This window comes from Tetranychus urticae, chromosome 3, assembly GCF_039701765.1.
Source record: "Tetranychus urticae isolate SD_2017Ah chromosome 3, NJAU_TeUrti_SD_1.0, whole genome shotgun sequence".
NCBI classification, from domain to species: Eukaryota; Metazoa; Arthropoda; class Arachnida; order Trombidiformes; family Tetranychidae; genus Tetranychus; species Tetranychus urticae.
Window position 1 is genome coordinate 2,156,181 of NC_142960.1, and position 20,475 is coordinate 2,176,655.

The window sequence follows — 20,475 nt, forward strand, 5'->3', positions numbered from 1 at the left end:
TAGATGAGTGTGTAAAATCAGTAAAGATTGTTGCTCAAAAAACGAGAAAGTGGGATCAATTAAGGTAATAAATAATTTGTAATTTATAATCATGGTAGTTGTTTAGTTTGTTGCTTGAGATGGCAAATGTCTCAAAAGATTGGTAAATTGGGGTTTATGTCAAACTGTCTTACGAGTAAAGAGTAAGATTGAAGACACAAAAAAGCTTAACAACACTAGATTTTTAAGTTTATTATCATAAAAGATATACACATAATAATACCATATTATCATACTCAGGCTTAGATTCCCTAAACTATCTAGAAAAATTATCTTCCAAATACCATGTCAATATCAGACGATACAATGAAGTTATCGATTGAATTATCTACTTTCATTGAAACGGTACTCTTAATCACTTAATATTACTTAATATATCCCACTTTGTATCAAACTTTCAATCTATTAATAAAAGTATGCTTTTTACATTTTTTACATTTTTGATGTTTACAGTTCAATCCAATTGACTCAAGCTAAGGATGAAGTTGTCTTTGTTGATTTGTTTCTTTGCATTCAGTCTCGTCTCATGTGTTGACTACACTGAGATCGTTGAGTTACCATTTGGTAAGATAAGAGGTGCTGTTGAATATTGGCGAGGTCGAGCTGCTTATGAATACAAAGGAATCCCTTTTGCAACTCCGCCGGTTGGATCACGTCGTTACCTCAGAGCAACTGAGCCAAAATCATGGGAAGGAATCAAAGATACAGTTTCATATGGAAAAGCCTGTCCTCAGAATCCATTGTAAGTCAAAAGATAACAATGAGAAGCGTCCGAAAAAGGTTAATGATCTTGTGATTAAATATGTATTTTACAGGTTAACGAATGACCAAGATGAAGATTGCCTTTATATGAATGTTTATGTGAACAAAGAGACATTTGATAATCGTCATAAACAACTTAAGCCAGTACTTGTGTGGATTCATGGTGGAGCGTTCATGGTTGGAAGTGGTAATGATCCTGATTCCTATAGAGGAATACCATTGGTAATAGTTGAAGATGTTGTTTTAGTGACATTCAACTATCGACTTGGAGTTTTTGGTTTCTTGAATCCTGGTGAACTGATTCCTTCACTTCCAGCTAATCTTGGTCTTTGGGATCAAAATTTAGCTCTACAATGGGTCAACCAGAATATCCATCTTTTTGGTGGTGATCCCAATAAAGTTACGATCTTTGGTCAATCAGCAGGTTCAATGTCTGTGGCTTATCAAATCTTGTCTCCTCATTCTAGAGGTTTATTTAAAGGAGCCATCATGGAGTCAGGAAGGTTTATGAGTGATTACATTCCAGAACAAAATCGAACAAACATCGTTGAAGATTTCATCGAGTCTTGCAATTGTACTAATGTTGTCGATCCATTGGCTTGTTTGAAATCAGTTCACTGGCGAGATCTGATTGATAGCTCACCAAGTACTATTTTAAGCCCAACTTTTGGCGATGATTTCATACCAATGGAACCAGAAGAAGCAGTCAAAAGCCGCAAATTCAATGATGTTAATTTATTGGCTGGTGCTGAGAGAGATGAAGGAAATGGCCTTGTTTGTGGCACTTACAAGTTTGCACACCTCAAAGCTTCAACATCAGCAACTGGAACTTATGCCTACATTCACACTCAGGCACCAATGAAAGAATACAATGATAATCCAGCGTGTGGCAGAGCCGTTGATAAGGTTTGCCATAGTGATGATATTCCGTTCATTTTTGGAGCACCTCTTCGTGAGCCTCAACATTATGATGCCGATGACATCGAATTGAGCATCCACATGATGAGAATTTGGGGTGAATTTGCATGGTCAGGGTAAGTATTGCTCAAAATATCTAGATTTTGTAGACGATTATGGCGACTCAATATTTTTCTCCTTTTCACAGAAAACCAACTCGACAAGGTCCAATTGATTGGCCACTGATTGCCGAGAAATCATCTAAAGTTTTAAATTTGATTGAATTGAACAACAAATTTCTTGGTAAAATTGACACTACAACTGGGACTAACTGTCTCGTTAACTGATTGTTATTAATAAATGCCAACACCTTGCAAATGTTTTACTCTCTTTGTTCGGTTAATTGTTGTTTAAATCACTTACTTATTAATCCAAATTAAAAATATAATAACAACTAATATCAATGAATTACATTATTTCGACTCGGATTTGATTTATATTTCCAAAATAGCAATATTCAAAAATTAACCCTAAACATAACTCAATTATTTTGATTTAAAGCAAGACTGATAAAATTGCCCGACAACTGTTTCAATAATTTACAGAGTAAACCAATGCTTGTAAATTCAAATGGATTGAAATCCTGATCCATTCAGTTTGGTACAGAATCTCAGTGGTTCTTATTCTGTGGACGCAATCGGAGAGCAAAGATTACAAATAATTGAACAGTTAAAGTATATTAGTTACAATAATATTTAATTATAATAGCAATAATAATATTAATAATAATCATTACACCGGTTTAACTGTTGGCAGAGTTGAACATAACATAAAATTATGGCAAGCATAAGACAAATTTGAGGTAGATGGATAAGGAAAAGATACATTGAGATTAAAAGACTAAAAGGAGAAAAGACCTTTTCAAGATAACTTCGGAGGGTAACACAAAGATAATTTAAAAATCATATTTAGACACTTAATTACAATTTAGTTGATATTGAGGTAGTCATGGTTGTGTCTTGTTGAGTTATCTGGTTTGTTTGTGTGTGTGTGTATAATATATAATTGATTTTTAAGATGTATTGTTTTAAGATTTTTCATACAATCAAAAAATTAGGTAAACAGTTAAGAACAAGAAAGGTGAGTAAAGGTGAAAATAATTACAGAGATTAACGGAGAAAAAAGGCTTTTCGATTGCTGGGTAAAACGGAGAAACAATTTGGATTGTTGGTTGCACGATTTAAAATAAAACAATTAAATTAACAAAATACGAACATCCTTTTTTCTCAATCAACTTCTGATTACTTTGTAACATTATTGAAGGTTTGTGTCCCATTAGACTTGTTGGTCTTTTTTCTTCTTTCAATTGGAGCAAACAATTTACGGCACTTGAGGTGATATTGGTTTTGAGTGTTGTTAAGGCTTGCTTGTATCAATTTTGATGGCTTTAATGGCAATTAATTTTACCATTGATATTAATTATTCACTTCTTAGTTGAGGTAGAAATGGTCGATAAATGTATGACTTGTTACAGGTTCCTTGTGATTTACTGATTGGATCACTATGAGGTTCAGCATCACCAGAACGATTTGAGATAAAAGAAGAAAAAAAAAGAGAAAAGAGAAATAGAAATGTTTGAAGCATTTTGAGCAATTAAAATGGATACTCTGGAAAATAATTGGCCTAATATTAAACTTCTTCAGTCATTTTAACAATTTGTTGAGCAAAATTAGGTAAGGCATAAAATAGTTTTAAAAATCAAAAAAATCAAAGGTTCACTCAAAATGCTTTGAAACAAATCTTTACATCTTAAAATGTTGAGGTAATTAAGAGGTTGTTTTTGAAAGATTTACATGAACAATTGTAAGTTTGCTTACAATTTAAACAAAAAACAAAAAAATTATGGAGGGGAAATTTGATTCATCAACAGTGAAATCATGTTGATTAAAGGGTTAATATTGGCAAAAATAAGAAAAAAAAGAAAGAAATTTGACGTTTTTTTCGCTTGAAAAAATAGATGAGCGTGTAAAATCAGTAACGATTGTTGCTCAAAAAACGAGAAAGTGGGATCTGGTTCCGAACAAAGAATTGAATCAATCAATATAATCTGGATTCCTTGGTTGGCTTTTAACATTTCTTCTACAATTGCTGTACAAGATTATAAAAATTAGCTGATTTTAAATCCATTTGTTTTCCAATTTATTGACCATTAGCAATAATGAAAATTTTCTTTGTCTTTTCTTTTTCCAATCTTCCTCTTCTTTTTCCTTTTCCATGTTGTCTCATTTCTTGGTTTCGATGTTCAATCGTTAGTTGAAATTAAAAAGAAGGCAAACTAATGAGGTAGTTTAGTTATTTTGATACCCGAAGATAATCATTTTGGTTGAAAAGGACGAACTTGATATAAAAAATTTGAGGTACATTTTTCTTTGAGGTAGTTAAAAGTACAGGTACAAGTAAAGTTTGAGGTCTTGAAGGTAAGATATACTTTGCTTGTTGTTTCGTTGGGTTTGTTATCACCAGAATTAAACTTTTTGTTCGTTCAAATTTGGCTTTAAACGAAGTTGAGTCTTGAATAAAATGGCGTCAATTAAGGTGATATAACCATGGTAGTTGTTTAGTTTGTTGCTTGAGATGGCACATGTCTCGAAATATTTGTCAAAATGAGGTAGATTTTTTACTTGCTTCAAAATCAATAGTTGAAATTGGTGGCGATTAATGAGTAGGCGCGCTACTCAATGCGTTATTTCAAGGTAAATAGTTGTTTGAAATGATTGAATGATGAATGTTGAGTCAGCAGTCATAGACGTGGTAATAATGTCGAATAGAGAAAAAGTGCCATATAACAGTCATGAGGTAGAAGGTAACTTGTCACAGTGGGAGTAACATTTGCACAATTTTGGTTGTTGTTTTGTGGAGCTTTGAATGCCTTTGAATGATCTAGAGCGAAGACAAGTTATGGGAAAGTAGAAAGAGGTGAAGAAATATATAATAAAAGTTGAGGTAAATTTAACAGGGAGAGTTGATAGGCGATCAATTTTTTTTTCAATGGAAAACTTGGCTGAATTGATGTAAATGGTTAGTTAAATTAACATCAAGATGAGATAGTGCATTGGTACAGCTCACTGGACTTGTTTGATCACCAGAGCACATTGTGGATACACTGGTTAACCCTTGGCTTCCAGTGTTACTAGGATTGACTGTTATATGGCCGAAACAATTAGTTATATAAGATGGATTCATAAATGGAGTTGGAGTAGCTCCTAAACTAAAATAATGACTGCCACTGTTGAATAGAGGTGTCTCACAAAGAGATGAATGATGTCCCATGGTTGTAGGTCCTCCAAAGTGACCATCGTTTATTGGACTGGCCATTGATCCGTTATGATGATTGGCATTTGTAGGATAACAAAGATCATGATGGTTGTTGTTAATAATACCGTTTCCATTACCCGTAGCACATACACCAACAGAACCATTAGTTGAACAATTGGTGAGTGAAGAAGAAACATTATTATTGTTACCTCCGGTGGTTCCATTAATATTACCACCGGGACCAGACCCTAAAAGCATTATGGGAGATGATTGCTCCATAACTGGGCCTAAATTAGACGACGAATAATTGCATGGCGAGAGACTTGCACTATTACCGCTGCCATTGTTATTGTTGTGGAGGTTACCATTTACATTCACAATCATACGTCCTGGATGGTGATGGTTAAGTGTTTGTGAACCAGGTAAGCCATGGTGAACAGGGTTGTGAGAAAAAGTAAGACGTCGATGATGATGGCTTATTGGCGAGGTTGTGGCACCGACATTGGGTGAAGAAACTGCCACATTGTTTGTTGATGCAGAGGCTCTTGTATCTTTTTGGTGACTTTTCTTGGCATGACGGACAAGATGATCTTTTCGACCAAATCGTTGTTGACAAAAAGGACAAGCATAATTGCGAACTCCAGTATGGACAACCAAGTGTCGTTTTACGTCTTTACGAGTGAAAAACATTCTGTCACATTGATCACACTTAAAGCGCCTCTCATTGGGCGATCGTTTAGTTTTTCTCATGTTGGTTGAAGTAGTAGTAACATTTGAAACGGTTCCACTTGTGTTGATTGTTGTCGATGAAGTTGTATTTTGATTTGGTTTCCCTTTCAGAATTATGTTATGATTACTACATTCTAAATTTCCAATACCACCAGGTATTCCGTTCTCCCCAGGGATACCACTGATACCATCTCCCCGACCAGCTACCCCGCGGCAACTAACATTCAATGTAGTTAAATGGGATTCTTCAGGACATGTGGCTGGAGTATCATCTTCTTCTTCAATTTGACGCATATTTAATCTCAATTAGCAGTAATTTCCCGGATTCCGTTGCTTTCAACACAACAAAACAAATAAATAAGAAATGATGTAATAGGCAATGTAAGTCAACAATATTCCAATGATAAAAGTCCAGTGAATTGAGGTAGTAATAAGTGTAACAGGCAGTGTAGTAAATTTATTTTTTCACGATAACTTGTATCCGGATTGTTTGACAAAGGCACAACTTTTATCTAAGCCATAGATGAGCTCGAAGATAGAGAAAAATCTGTGAAGAGAAGGGAAGACAAGATAAGGATACATTAATAGTAATTAAAAGTAATAGGACAATGACAATTTATACTGAAGATAAAAACAATTATTCCAAGATATGTACAACGAAAGTTACAATAACTGGTAATCAAGAACAGAAAGTAAAAGTGAAAATTTCAGTGACTAAATACAAAATAGAGAAGAAAAGCAGAAAAGGGAAAGAGAAAAGAGAAAACCAAGTTCACCTTGGAGTCTTATTTCAATTGAAATTAATCTAGTAAGGGCGAGCTTTTGAGTTCAAAAGAAACTAAAATAGTTACAACAAATTAGAACAAGCAAGTAAACAAATAAATAAGTTTAAGAAAAATAGACGAAAAGTTGGTACAAAAAAGCAACGGAACGAACACAAAATTACTAGTAATAAAATGATAAACAAAACAAGTTAATAAACTTACCTTAAAACAATTAAGGGGAATAAAGTGAATGGTAACAGGTTTGATTGTGGTTAACATTGACTCCAGATGAGGAGATGGTAATGATGCAGTTTGTGTTGTTGTTGATGAGAATGCTGAAAATGATGAGTGAGCCTGTGATGAAAGGTGAAGAGAAACACATAAAAAAAATTATATTACAACAAAACAGAAGAAGCAAAAAAAAGTGAAACAATACAAGTGTGTGTCTTGCTCGTTGAAAATTAACTTAATTATTAAATGACTTGATTAAATAGAGTAACGAAATTAATATAAAAAGATCCACTCTCTCTTTCTTTGGCGTTATGGTGAATGTGTATGTTTTGAGTGAGTGTTGTGTTGATCTTCACCGTTGATCAACATACATTGAAGAGTATCTTAAACTAGATTAGCTATTAGCTTCAAAGTGGTTTGAAAGCTAAAAAGAGAGACAGAGTCAAAGACAGAGATAGAGACAGAGAAATGGAAAGAGAGAGAGAAAAGACTCAAGAAGACAGAAGTGAACAGAAAGAGAAGAGAAGAGAGAAAAGGAGGGAAAACATAAAAGGGGAGAAAAGCAGTTGAATGTTGCAGCAAAATGAATTACAAAAAAGACGATGAAGCAGATGAGAGCTGAGAAGATGTTGATGATGATGATGATGATGATGATAGAAAGATGATAATCTAAAGTTGTATAAAATCAATCACAATGATTCCTCTCTTCAGGCGCTAATCATTGAAGAAGGCCTGAAACATTGTAAAAGAATGGAAACAACACAAAAAGCTAACCTTTTTTTGCTGTTGTTGTTAACTTGGGATTGTTGGTTCACTACAACCAGTGTGTGGTATAAACACTTGATTAATTAGGATTAATTACTTAATTACCATTCTGTTGATTATTAAGTAGAGAGATAGACAGAGAATAGAGAAGAGAAGAAGAAGAAAGAAGAGAAAGTTGAGTTAATCTTATACTTATTCTGCTTCTTATTTTCCTGCCTTTTTCCCTTTCACTTTAAACGTTGAATATAAAATGACTATTTGATCAACGTTTAATCAACATGGATTAAACTGTGAGGCAACCAACAGTTGAGCTTTCCTCTGTTTACCTTTTACCTTCATGTTCAGTTAATATCTTGATACATGATCAACATGGCCTCTTTAATCAACACAATCAATCTCTACTCTATCTTGTAACTTGCCCATAAACCTGACCATTTAACAAAGGTAATAACACTTCAACAATAGTTTATCCAAAAAAATGTTCAGTTTCCATAATCAGATATTTAATCAGCTGTTTAATCAAATTATAAATCAATTATTGATTGAACAGGAATGATAATGAAACGCTTTATCCTGAATATTTAAAAATATTAGAGCTAACAGTTAATTTGAGTTAACATTCAACTAATAACTTCATTTTGCAGTTTCTTATCCTTTTACTTACAATCATTCAAATTAACAAGTTAAACCGGTAAATACAGTAAATTACTTGTGATAACTTGATTGACTTGAGATGATAATGATAGAGTTAATAACGATCATGATGATGAACGTGATTAATCGGAGAAACAAAAAGTATATAAACTTTTACAGGTTAACACAAGCTGCTTTCAGGCAAAAAAGTGCAGTTTCAGTAAACAAAATATCAATGCTACTTGAATGATGTTTATCACAATTTAACATTAAAATAACCTGCAAACACAGAATCAACAAGTAAATGAATAAATATTTAAAATCAATTAACTTTAAGGATCTAATTAAATAACAGTAATTTCAATATCAAATGAAATGTAAAGCAAAAAGATGAGTTGAACAACTCCATTGTGATTATACAATAAGTCCAATGATAAAGACTCAATAAGACAATAACATCATTGTAATTCAACAGACAATCAGAGAATCAACTTTTAGCAGGTTTAGTAAATTAACTGATTAATAGTGATTAACCATGATTTAGATTGGTTAACATTTCATTTCCTGGTTTACCTTCATAATCAAGGTCCATTTCATTGAGAATAGTTTTAATCAAATTAATTTTTCTTCAAGTAAAACTTGATTACAAACATTTGATTGCTCTCAATTTTATAATATTTTTTGCCCAATTATTTGTTCATTAATTGTAATTGAACTTGATATTATGCACATTGAGTCCTTAAAAGTGATCAATTTAGTTTCTTTCATCAAAATAAACAACAAATAACCTTTACTTTATCATTGAAAACAAGAGGAATCAAGATTTATATAAATTGTGATTAAATGATGACCGGTCATAACCTTGATTAGACTTGCAATGATTAATATAAAACTGTGAATCAAGACAATAACAGTGATAATTTGATTGAAATCATACAAATGGGATTCACTCACATTTTCATGTTGCTTTCACTTTTTTTAACAGTTAACTAATAGCAATTAATCGTAAAGATGATTGTGAATGGGCAAAGATCAAGAAGGCGTTTGATTTAATCACTAACTAATAACAAAACGATTGACAATCGGTTATCAATAGAGAAACAAAAACAGTATTTTTAGTTACAATAACAATCAAACTTGCAATTACAACTAAATAGATTGAAATGATAACCTTAAATCCGTTTGCAAGTTACACAGGATTTCATTATTTGATTTTTGTGTCGACAATCAAAATACGTATCAATATCAACAACTGTAAATCATCGTAATCATCATCACCGTCAATTGATTATCCAATGGTTCCAAAGTCTTAATAGGCCTTGATTTATTTCACTTGCAACATTTAGACTTGAGCTTAAAATGCAACGTAAAAAACCATTGAAACACCAATGACCTAAAATCAAGTTGCCATTTTTACTGATTAATACTTAATCAGTTGGATGTTTTTTTAATAGTTTTATAACAATTGACCTCAAACCTGAGTTAATCGTTAGGGATTGTAAAACAAAATTAACCAGTTATTTTGATTAATAGTCAACCAGTCAATAAAAGTCAATCTGTCATCAACACAAGTCAGCTTGGATATGAGATATAAATTGCCACTGATTTAGAGGTTACAGGATAGAGGATAGAAACAGTCCAAACTCATTTGAATTTGATTTCTAACACAATTTAGGGACCAATTACAATGTATTAATCAACATTAAGTGTTTAAACAATACAGTTATGACAATAAAACAAAGAAAGTGCGGAAAGGTTGGAAATCGGTAGCGACCATTGACCTAAAATTGACAGGGTCAAAGTTGTTTAACCTTACACAATTTGATTTCAATGGTAAGATTTAAACAAGTAAACATCATCAATCTATATCATTGTAATTAAATAGATACACATAGGAGATTTAAGCTTGAAAAAGGCTAAATCAACTAAACAAGGAAGGAAGCCATTTGATTCTTACGACTCAAATGTGGTTCCAAGTAAACAGTGAAATGGTAACATTTTTATAATCATAACTATTTGGATAAAAGAAGGATAATTGGAAGATAAAGGAAAACTATGGAAACAGAGGAAATATCATCATCATAATCATGATCACCATGAAAATTGTCAAGGAAATCATCATTGAAATTAAAGTGGATTAGAGTTGCTGGTAAAAGTTGGGTGAAACAGCTTTTTTGAGCAAATTTTTTTGGGATTGAATACAATGAAACAAGACAGCAAAAAAAGTCAAGTCTTGCCAGTTAATTCAAATCAATTGGATTCAATTATTTCAATGTGTTGACATAAAATTATCAAAATTTTGGTAAAATTTTGAGTCTAAAGGGGTTCAATGAATATTAACAGTTAATCGCTTAAAACCTTAAATCAACAGCAATGAGATTGATTATTGTAAATGTTATATATTGATTATTTGTAAATTGCTAATTTGCATTTGTTGTTGATCAACGAATGTCCAACCTCCTCAATTAATGATTTAAACTTTACTTGTTCTCCTTTTTCTGGTTGCTGCATTTTGCTGTTGTCTTCAAGATAATTAAAAGCGATTAATTTAGCAATATGTTAATTTAACTGGTTTAGATTGATGAGACTGTAAACTTGCCTCAGGTCTAATCAACAGAATCATCAAGAATCAGAGAAAGAGTCAGATGAAAGAGGAAAGAGGGACTAAGGTCAAGAGGTTCAAGCAAAACAGCCCGAGTTGAACTATTTTGTTTTAACCAACAAAAATAAATATAAATTTTGCCTCTTTTCTTTTCAATTCAAATTAACAAAATTTTGGAAAATTTTCCGATCAAAATTCTGAGAAAATTGAATCACACCAAAAAAGCTGCAATAACGATAACCCCATTTTTCAAGTGGTTTACAGTTATTTACCATTATCCCAGGTAAATTTAATCTACATGTTGATACATGTTGATGTAAAAAACAATCTTCAGGTTGACTTGAATGAGGACGATGACGATTTTAATGTTGATGATGATTGATTCAAGACGATATTGACTTGACACGGTTGGGACAAAATCCGTTGTGACCCAAATTAAAAGGTAATGATATAATTAATGGAAAGCTGGTGTCATTAAATCGTTTCAGCTGTTCATTCCAATTGTAATTAATGTAAGGCCAAGGTCAGTGGATTAAATTCACAGGTTAAAACATCCGCAGTAAACACCGGTAACACCAGAAAAATTACAACTCTTGAATCCTAGAAAGAGATGAACAAAAAAAGACAAAGGTGAGAAACAATTTCATGTCATCAAGTTAATGTTAATTCAATGTTAATTTTAATTAATATTTACCATTACTGCAATGTTAGAGCGTAAAGACAAGTTTAATTGTAAAAGCAATTTTACAACAATTCAAGTGAATTTCATTGCAAAATTGATCAGTGTTAACTAATGGTTTGGTTAGTTGTTTAATCAATATTAAAAACCTGATTGATAGCATTTCGTGATCAACTAATTCTAATTTTGTTTACCTAAACAATTATATATATTATCATGTTAAATTGAAATAGATGATAAATAATGAATGAGTTTACCTGTGGCCTTAATGTTAATGTTTAACATCAAAATCATTTAGATTGTGTTTTTTTTCCTCAAAAATTACTCTTTCTCTGGACTCGTTCATCATCATCCTTGCTACTCTCATTATAGACTATCATTGAAATTATAATTATCAACTACTATTACAAATTTACCAGTTTACATGTGTGTTCAAAGCTAATAGGAGTCCACCAGGTAAATCGGAATCAAGGGTAAGAAATGCATTGAAGGTTGTTCACTCATTGCAAATGTTGGAGAGGACAAAAACATGATATAAGTGAGAAAATAATAACAAACAAAAATGTAATATTTAGCATTTATTAGCAACTTTTTGTCCTTAAATTATGTGTCCTCGCTGTGGTTGGGAAATAACAATTTTTTGCCTTTCCTTTCATTCAAAACAATTACTGCTTCTCTCTGCAATTAAATCTTAATTTAATTTCATGTTTCCCTCTCTAAATTAATATCATTTGATATCCATTTGTTTTGTATTATTTTATAATCTAACACAACATCGCCTGTTAACACACTGTGGGTGGAAACAGTTTGAAAACAAAGGTGATGATCAATTGTTATAAACGGTTCAAATCAACTGTTGAAATCAACTGTTGAAGCTACTCTTAACATGATTTAGGAGCAAATTTTAAACTCTCTGTTCAACAGTTTCAAGCATTTTAATATCAATTGATAGATGAAATCAAGCCCAGTTTGGATAGTTTCATCTATCATTTTCCTGAAGCTTAATGTAATGAATTAAGCTGTGATGATGATCTGGATGAAAAAGATAGAGATAAGAAGAGCAAAAAGATGAGAATAACGTTAGGAATAATTTTCTCTGGAAGAGCTACATGAAGTTGTGAATTAACTAAGGATGTCTTGGACAATTTTTTTCTTGCTTTTGAAACACTGTAGTTTTAATTAACTTTTGCATCTTTTTTGCCAAAAAGAATCTCTTTTCTCATGCTGAGAGAAGTATAGATAGAGATGAACTGATGAGGATAATGATGGTAGATGATGATGATGAAGAGCTAAAAAATAAAGAAAAATACAGTTTTAGGGTAAACTATTTGAAGTTTGAGAGTTAAAACCGTAAGAACTCATTTCCTGAGAAAACATCGCATCAATATGCATATAAGAGTTACGAGTTGAAATTTTACGCAGTTTAAAAGTTTCATGTTTTTTTATCTTTTGCTTTTTACGCAAAGCTTCAGTTTTGGCTGTATATTCATTTTTTTTCATCTTCAGATCGATTAACTACTGAAAAATATATATATTTCAACTAACCTTTTCACTGGTCGTTGATTGATTGAGGTCAAGGAAACGAAAACTATCAAAATGAAGCCAATTGGAGTCATTTACATTTACAGCAGAAACTGGTCATGGATTTGTCTATGTAATTTTGTAAGTGTGCACAGCTTTTCAAATGCTAATGCATGTTGGTTTTGATGATGAACCACCCAAAACTTGATTCAAATTGCTACCGAGTTGGATAATCTTAACGCAGGTATGCACATAAAGTTCAGTGTTTGATAGGATTTGCCTTAAATTTGCAAATAAGCTTGAGATGAAAACGATTGAGTTTTATATCCAGGAACGTTAGACTCATAAAAAACAAGAGCGATAAGTAATATCAACTGGTTATGTAATGTTCAACAATCAGGCCTGTTGAAAGATCAGATTTACCAGGAGCAAATTGATGAGCATCATATACTTATAATCTCAAGTGTAATGCTATTGGTGTTGTTATCCCTGATTATATGATTATGATTATCGTACTTCCGGGATCAAGGATTGAAATTCGGTGGGCAAAATAATGAACTGAATAAAATCAGTAAGACACAAATTCAGATCTATGTTCCTTTAATAAGTCACCCTTTCAACTGGATTGGTTGTGTACAATGTTGAAAATCTCAAGATGAATCAGCTTGGTAGCAACCTGGTAATTGGCATTTTGACCTTGAATCAATTGAATCGTAAAACTATTTGACGACGATCATCAGTATTTGATCTCATATTTCTTTCGCTGTCTTTTTACTTTCTCTTTGGCAGGATGAAGCGTGAATAATTTTAGTTATGAGATGAAATGGTCGTTGAATATATTAGGACATAAATCAAGTTGATTGGTGTTGCTTGATTCGTCTTTCCGTGGTGTTGCCAGTTTCTTCTTTAGATTATACATTTCTTCGAAAATTTATACAACTCCTTATTACTTTCCTTGGTGGTGGTCAATTTCAAGTCACGAGGAGATTTGATGGTTCAACTTTGAATGCTTGGGTGTGCCATGTTAACTCTGAACCAGAGAAGCGAGAATCTTTAAATCTTTTAAATTTCCAAAGAGGCATCATGATCAGCCAAACATATGGCTAAAGTATTACGTTAGATCATCAATATCACGATGATCCGACGGCTTAAATCACCCAAAGTAGTGCTCAAAGGTAATCAAAATGATGAAATTTATATGGATATATGTAGATAAATAAGAAGAGGAAAAAAAAACCTTCAGAAAACAGCTTGGATAATGTCAAAATTAACAGTCAAGTCAATTCCTTTAGCAGGTTACAAATCACTGGTAACCCCATTAACCATTTTAAGGTGATAGATGTCCTGGTTAATACTTCAGAGGCTGTTACTTTTGATGTAAATCCAAGAAAATGAAGAATGTAAAAAAACCAAAAGAAGTGAAGAAACCAATGATTTGTGAAGAGAAAGAAAATTCACTTTAAAGCTTTCAACCAAAAGATATAACCACCAGTAAGACTTTCCTTCTTTGCATCATCTTTCAATAATTATGGTAAAATTAAACAACCGATTAACATTCCTTTGCAATCGTGGCCAAGTTGAAATAGTAACCAAGTAATACATTAAGTCCATTATCAAGTAAAATTTAAAATACAAACAGATTAATCAACGCAATAATTGAACAAATTAACAGAGAACTAATCAAAAACAGAAGAAGAGTCAACTTGATATTACCCCAAATAAGACTAACGGCAACGTGAGAAAAACTGGAAACAAAGGAAAGTAAAAAAATGAAACCCGAAGAGGAGGGAGAATCAAACAAAAGGGTTGGTTAAGATAAATTGAGATAAAAGAGTTGAATATGATATTAAAGATAAAATGTCGCTAACAATTTCAGAGATAATTAATATTATCAGAATAATATTTTTACACAATTAACATTAATTGCTACAATTCATTTTTGTCAAGTCAATAAATGAATAAACACATTTAAATGCAAGTCAAGGGTGTAATGACCATTGACAGGTGATCGTTTCTTTTACATCAAAACATTTGTCTTTTTACCAATTTAATTATCACTATTAAGATAATTTGCAATGTTACTTCAAATCAAGGTTGACTTAATCATTTGGAACCATTGGTATGAACAAATAAAGGCGACAAGAAGGTTTAACAACCTTTGATTGTGTGAGAGGAATCAAGTCATCAACTCATCATGTTTCTAATAATAATGTTGCCACAACAGTTTACGTATTTGATTACAATGTCATCATTATCATTGATATGTTGGACAGATGATTTGTCGACTCTTAACTGGTCATTAGTTGATTAATTGACATGTAATTGTTAAACACATACGCCAAAAAAAAGATGAAATAAACCAAACAGTTTAAGATCAATTGAAAATTCATCTTGTCATCATCATCGGATTAATATCTTCAGGAAAGCTAAATTAATGAAAGAGAATTGATGGTTATGATTATGTTTTTTCTCTTTTTTTCTGCCTGGTTTTTTACCCGAAATTAGATTAATTTGGATTCACGTTTACAATCAAATTAAGTTAGATGGATTAACTATCAAACCTCAAGGTATAAGGAATGAGGGAAAAGAGGGAAAACGGAGGGAAAAATGGTAGATTTAAACAGCAAAAAGGTCAATTCCAGGATGATCATCATCATGATTAGCAAGAAGAAGAGATCAAACCTGATCAACGTCATCACAATCCAATAAAAGAGTATATCAAGTTAATTACAAGATAATATTGATCACAATTAACTCTAATCGACCAGTCTACAAATGCATAGAGCATAAGGGCTAAGGCTAAATGGTAACATCATCGCTTTATCATCGGCGTTTAGTTCAACATGAGAATGGTACACAATCGATGGTCACTGGTAATTTAACATCATCAATACCAATAAACGTCATAATATAGTTACTTGATAATCTGAAAAAACAACGAAAAAATTGAAACATAATTATTATAAAACATAAACATATCCTGGTGATGAAAACCTGTAAATCAAGCTAACTTGTAAGTCTGTTAGACTGAACCTCATCATATTAGGTGAGTCTTGATCAAACTATTCAATTTAATCCTGGTTAACAGTTTAATATTAACTTACCAATCAACATTTTCCTATCCTGAAAATTAACCATCAAATTAAACGATTCCAATATGTCAACCTTGATTGTCTTTATCAACTCTTTGACCAATGAACTAAAGATAAACAAAACTGCTGAAATTATTGCGAAGCGCGCTTTTTAATTTTTCAATGATTATCCATATTTCATTACAATTTAAAATTATATCAATTTAATAGCCAATAATTTTATAATTAACTTGATATAATCGAAATTAAACATTATTTCAACTTGGTTAATTGTTCCATGAAAAGAGCATATTTTTCCGGATTCTCATTTTGTTTGCAAATTTCATTTAATATTTGAAAATATATTAAGATTTATTTCAAGATATTTCAAGTATATATTTATGATATATTATACCATTATTTAAATGCAATAAAACAACATAATTACTTAATCATCAATTACAAATGGATAGTTAATCTTCAAGTTTATTGGCCAACTACAAGTTGACCAGTTGATGGGCACAACTTACAATAATTGAACATTTTTCAATGGGTAAAGCCATATTATAAAGAGGAATGAGTAAATTGCAATTTAACCTTTATATTTGCATGATTAATTGTCAGTAATCAATGTGATTATTTAAGTGGAAATCATGGTTTCCAAAGATGATTAAATGAATTGGAAACGCGTGATTCCAAACTCTTAACTGTAATAATCGTTAATGCATATTACAATAACTGGCATCATGAACAACAACTTGTTTTACCGTTTAAATTGATTGTTGACCCGATCAAGTAAGACCCAAAAAACACGGAAAAAAACCCAAAGAGGCAAACGATTTTGGGTTTTCAGTCGCTGGTGAACACTGACTTTGGTTTGTAGGCGATACAATTTTGGGTTGACTGAGGAGTTTATTGATATTCATGGTTTAGGTTAATTTGGTTTGCATTTGACAGTCAAAGTGGTTGATCTAGACTTGATTCAAATCAGATTATTGAATCTATTGACATTCAAGCATGATTTAACCGTTCATATTCATTATTCAATGTTACAGATTGAATAATATATCAAATACAGTGAGTGTCAGAATCATTGATTTATATATTTCGAAATGCAACAAATTTGCAATTGATTAATTCAAATCAATAATATTTGTACACAGCTAATCAAGAGTGATTTATATTTGTTTTTGCTTGTCTTAAAGGCAGTTCAAGAAGCAAGTAAAAAAACGAGAAAAAATTTGAAAGCTAAATGGTGATTGGAAATGAGGATTAACTTAATGAGTTAACAAGTCAGGTTAATCTTATTAGAGAAGAAAAATTCACCTTCATCTTCATCTTCATGATCAGGGTTACCTAAAGCAAGGGGACAATTGAAATACAATCTGGCTATTGGGTTTACAAAATGATTCAACGCGTGGTAATACACAATTGGCCTTAAGCAAATGTGTGTTTTGACTGTCATCAACCTATTCATTTTACACTCACAAATTTTCTGAAGCAATTAACGAGATGACGAAGATGATGATGATGGTGATCATAAAGATGATAGTGATAGTGATGATGAGAATGGAAAAGAGGACGAAAAAATACTGATGAAGAAGAGAGACTTGTAAATTGCTGAGTGAAATGAACAGAAGATATTCTTGGAGACAGTTTTCCCCTTCAAAATGAATCACTTTGACACGTTCAACTGCAAGGGAAAGAGAGAGATAAATAATTTGAATGGAAGGTGAAGATACGATGATGATGAAAAAGAGATCAACTTACCCACTTAATTTTAAGGTAAGGTGTTGGGGAAGACGCTTGGATTTAGCGGCTAATATATCACCAGGTTCTTGTAGATTTATAGCAAGTCCATAAAGGTTATTAACAGATATAAACTCACAGTAAAAATGGATCAAGAGACGGATTCTGTGTTGATCAACATGAAACTTGTTAAAAAATGTACTCAATATAGCTTTTGATTATTTCCATTTTCTCTACTTTTTTTCCAGGATGAAATGTTGAATCTATCTTCTCTTTGATGGATAATCCGTTAAGATAGCATTTCAAGTGAGTGTACTGGAAGAAAGGGAGAGAGAGAGGGAAAGAAAAAGATGTTCATTAGGATGATGTAGAGATGAAGATCAACTATTGATGGTGTCACATACACATAAATACACATAAATCTCTTGAGATGATCACTGGTTTTGGGGTAAAGCAACTGGTAACTGAAGAGTGGTGCTAAAGCAAGTAAGCAATACAAATATAGATAAATGAAGAGTCAAAGTGATTATCACGGAACTAGATGTTAAATATTGGCAAATATTTCATCGTCAATAATCGTCATCATGGTAATCAAGGTACACTAACCAAAATGGCACTAAGGTAAAGCTAAAACGTAAACATGGAGAGGGAAAGGTTAAAAATTATGGGTTAAAACAGAGAGAGAGAGACAGTGAAAGTGTGAGAATTAGAAGCAACGGGAAGACTGTTTATGTTAATTTGTGTGTGTGTGTGTCGAGAATGAAATGTTGGAAGCGAGAAAAAAACAAGTTAATTGTACTGTGAATAAATTAACACAGAGTGACCAAGTGAGTTGCAATCCACAAGCATGTGTTTCAATCTTGTGTCTCCGTCTTTTGCTTTCCTTGGCTCAGTCTATCCATTGATTTACTTAAGGTTTTTTTTTTGGTTCAGGGAAACACCAATGATGAAATATTACAGAAAACTCCAACACAAGTTATTAACAGCAGTCAGAAGGCACAAATTACATTTATCAGTAAAATGTTACGAGGTAGGAACATGTTTTCAAAGCCTGCGGCTATTTGAAAGGGGAAGGCCAAGGGATAGCTGAAAAGTAAGGAAAGTAAGAGAGAGAGAAAAAAAAATGTTAGGTAAGGATAGAAAAAATATATTAATAAACATTGAAAATTGATAAAAATTGAATAACTAACTCCTTGAATGATGCTTGTTTACATTTGCTTTCCCTTTTGTTGCTTGGTTCCTTTCATCTAATTTTTTGGTGGTTCCTTCATCCATTTTCACCTTGGACCTTTGCTTAGGCCTTTAGATATCTGTTGGCTTTTTTGTCTTATCCTCTACACTTTATCCACCTTGCTGGCTGCTTCTTCATGGTTACTGTTGTAATTGTTACTGTTGAACCTTTCAATTGAATCCCAATCCATTGAATGTTAATTAAAGGAAGTGTATATTATTAAAAGTTGATTTTGTATTTATTAACCAGGAGTAAAGTTGAAAATAAAATAAGTAGTTGGTAACTAAACTTTTAACTGGGCCTCTTTTAATATAATTTATTAGTTTGATTTCAGGCTTCATTGCTTCAAGCTTTAATTTTTGATTCCTTTTCTTCGCCACTCTTTACAAGTAATCAACTCGATTGTCAGGTTGTAGTGGATAAAATAAATATTAAGTAATCATTAAATCACTGGTAAATCCATTGGTAATCATGAAAAAACATTGTCTTCATTGAAATGGTTACACTAGGCCTAAGATTGTATACTTTGTTTCCATATCTTCACTAAAGGTTTACAAAAAGACATTTATTAGAGAAAGACTTTACAGCAAAATTAATTGTGTTTACTTACATTTGGCTTGGTTTCGAGTACCATTTGAGTGCCACTGATCATTAAGAGGATGAAGTATGTCTTCAGTGTTTTGAATTGTTTGGGTATAAAGAGGAATTGATCGAACTGCAAAAAGAAACAATTTATAAATGATTTACTGAATTGATCATAAGGTGAAAAAAAGTGAAAGTGATTTGAGGTTGAGATGAGAAAGAGTAAAACCAGCTTGAGGGTTTCTTTGAAGCTGCACCTAAATCATTTTACCCAAGTTAATTTAACAGATTTTATGTGTTCTAATAATCATCATTATTTACATCGACATCTTCGTACTCACCATCACTATCCTCATCAACATTATCATCATCATCATCATCTTTTCTTTTCTTTCTCCTCCCTTTTCACCGGTTGTCTTCGCAATCTTCCATTCTCCTGGCAAGCCGAAAATGTCATTTTGAAAGCCTCAGGGTTAAACAATTAATCATTTCCGACCAAGTATCAAACAAAATCAACAATTATGTCGATGAAATTTTAAAACCAAACTCAACTCTCAATAATTTTTAATGCTGCTTTAATCTGTTGCTTGCAACAACATAGGAATCATTTAAAAGCATTCAGCAAATTTTATATATCAAGTTAATCCTGTACAGCAACTGTATAAGAAATGTCAACCATGAAAAGTCAACCAAGCAATCCAGATTATATTGATTGACTCAAATATTTGAACCAGATTTGCAAACTTGTAACTAGCAATCAAACTTGCAATTGTTCAAGTAAATCTTCCACCAACCTCTAAATTACCTCAACATTTTAAAATGTAAAGATTTCTTTCAAAGCATTTTGAGTGAACCTTTGATTTTTTTTGATAAATATTTAATGCCTTACCTGATTTTACTCAACC

At 32.0% G+C, this 20,475-nt stretch overlaps 2 protein-coding genes across 13 annotated transcripts; one reads left to right on the top strand and one right to left on the bottom strand.

The window, feature by feature from the left end:
• The first annotated feature begins 401 nt into the window (after nucleotides 1-401).
• LOC107365717 (uncharacterized) lies at nucleotides 402-2,169 on the top strand. The gene is made up of 3 exons (XM_015933272.3): nucleotides 402-781; nucleotides 855-1,835; nucleotides 1,907-2,169. The coding sequence occupies exons 1-3, from the start codon at nucleotides 519-521 to the stop codon at nucleotides 2,043-2,045; spliced, it is 1,383 nt and encodes a 460-aa protein (XP_015788758.1). The 5' UTR covers nucleotides 402-518; the 3' UTR covers nucleotides 2,046-2,169.
• A 266-nt stretch (nucleotides 2,170-2,435) lies between these two features.
• On the bottom strand, nucleotides 2,436-19,896 carry LOC107365763 (uncharacterized). Of its 12 annotated transcripts, XM_089269836.1 has the most exons (8): nucleotides 19,599-19,835; nucleotides 18,948-19,531; nucleotides 18,162-18,843; nucleotides 17,779-18,072; nucleotides 12,962-14,495; nucleotides 11,010-11,337; nucleotides 6,729-6,860; nucleotides 2,436-6,289 (listed from the first exon to the last, which is right to left on the bottom strand). In XM_089269836.1, the coding sequence occupies exon 8, from the start codon at nucleotides 6,034-6,036 to the stop codon at nucleotides 4,744-4,746; it is 1,293 nt and encodes a 430-aa protein (XP_089125962.1). In that variant the 5' UTR covers nucleotides 6,037-6,289; nucleotides 6,729-6,860; nucleotides 11,010-11,337; nucleotides 12,962-14,495; nucleotides 17,779-18,072; nucleotides 18,162-18,843; nucleotides 18,948-19,531; nucleotides 19,599-19,835; the 3' UTR covers nucleotides 2,436-4,743. The 12 variants fall into 12 exon arrangements, 11 of the variants coding, with proteins under 11 accessions (XP_089125962.1, XP_015788814.1, XP_015788815.1 ...); XM_015933328.3 differs by lacking the exon at nucleotides 12,962-14,495; XR_003082946.2 differs by lacking the exons at nucleotides 2,436-6,289; nucleotides 6,729-6,860; nucleotides 11,010-11,337 and adding exons at nucleotides 11,982-12,705; nucleotides 16,042-17,701 and having other exon boundaries at nucleotides 12,962-15,863; nucleotides 19,599-19,896.
• Nucleotides 19,897-20,475: the final 579 nt, after the last annotated feature.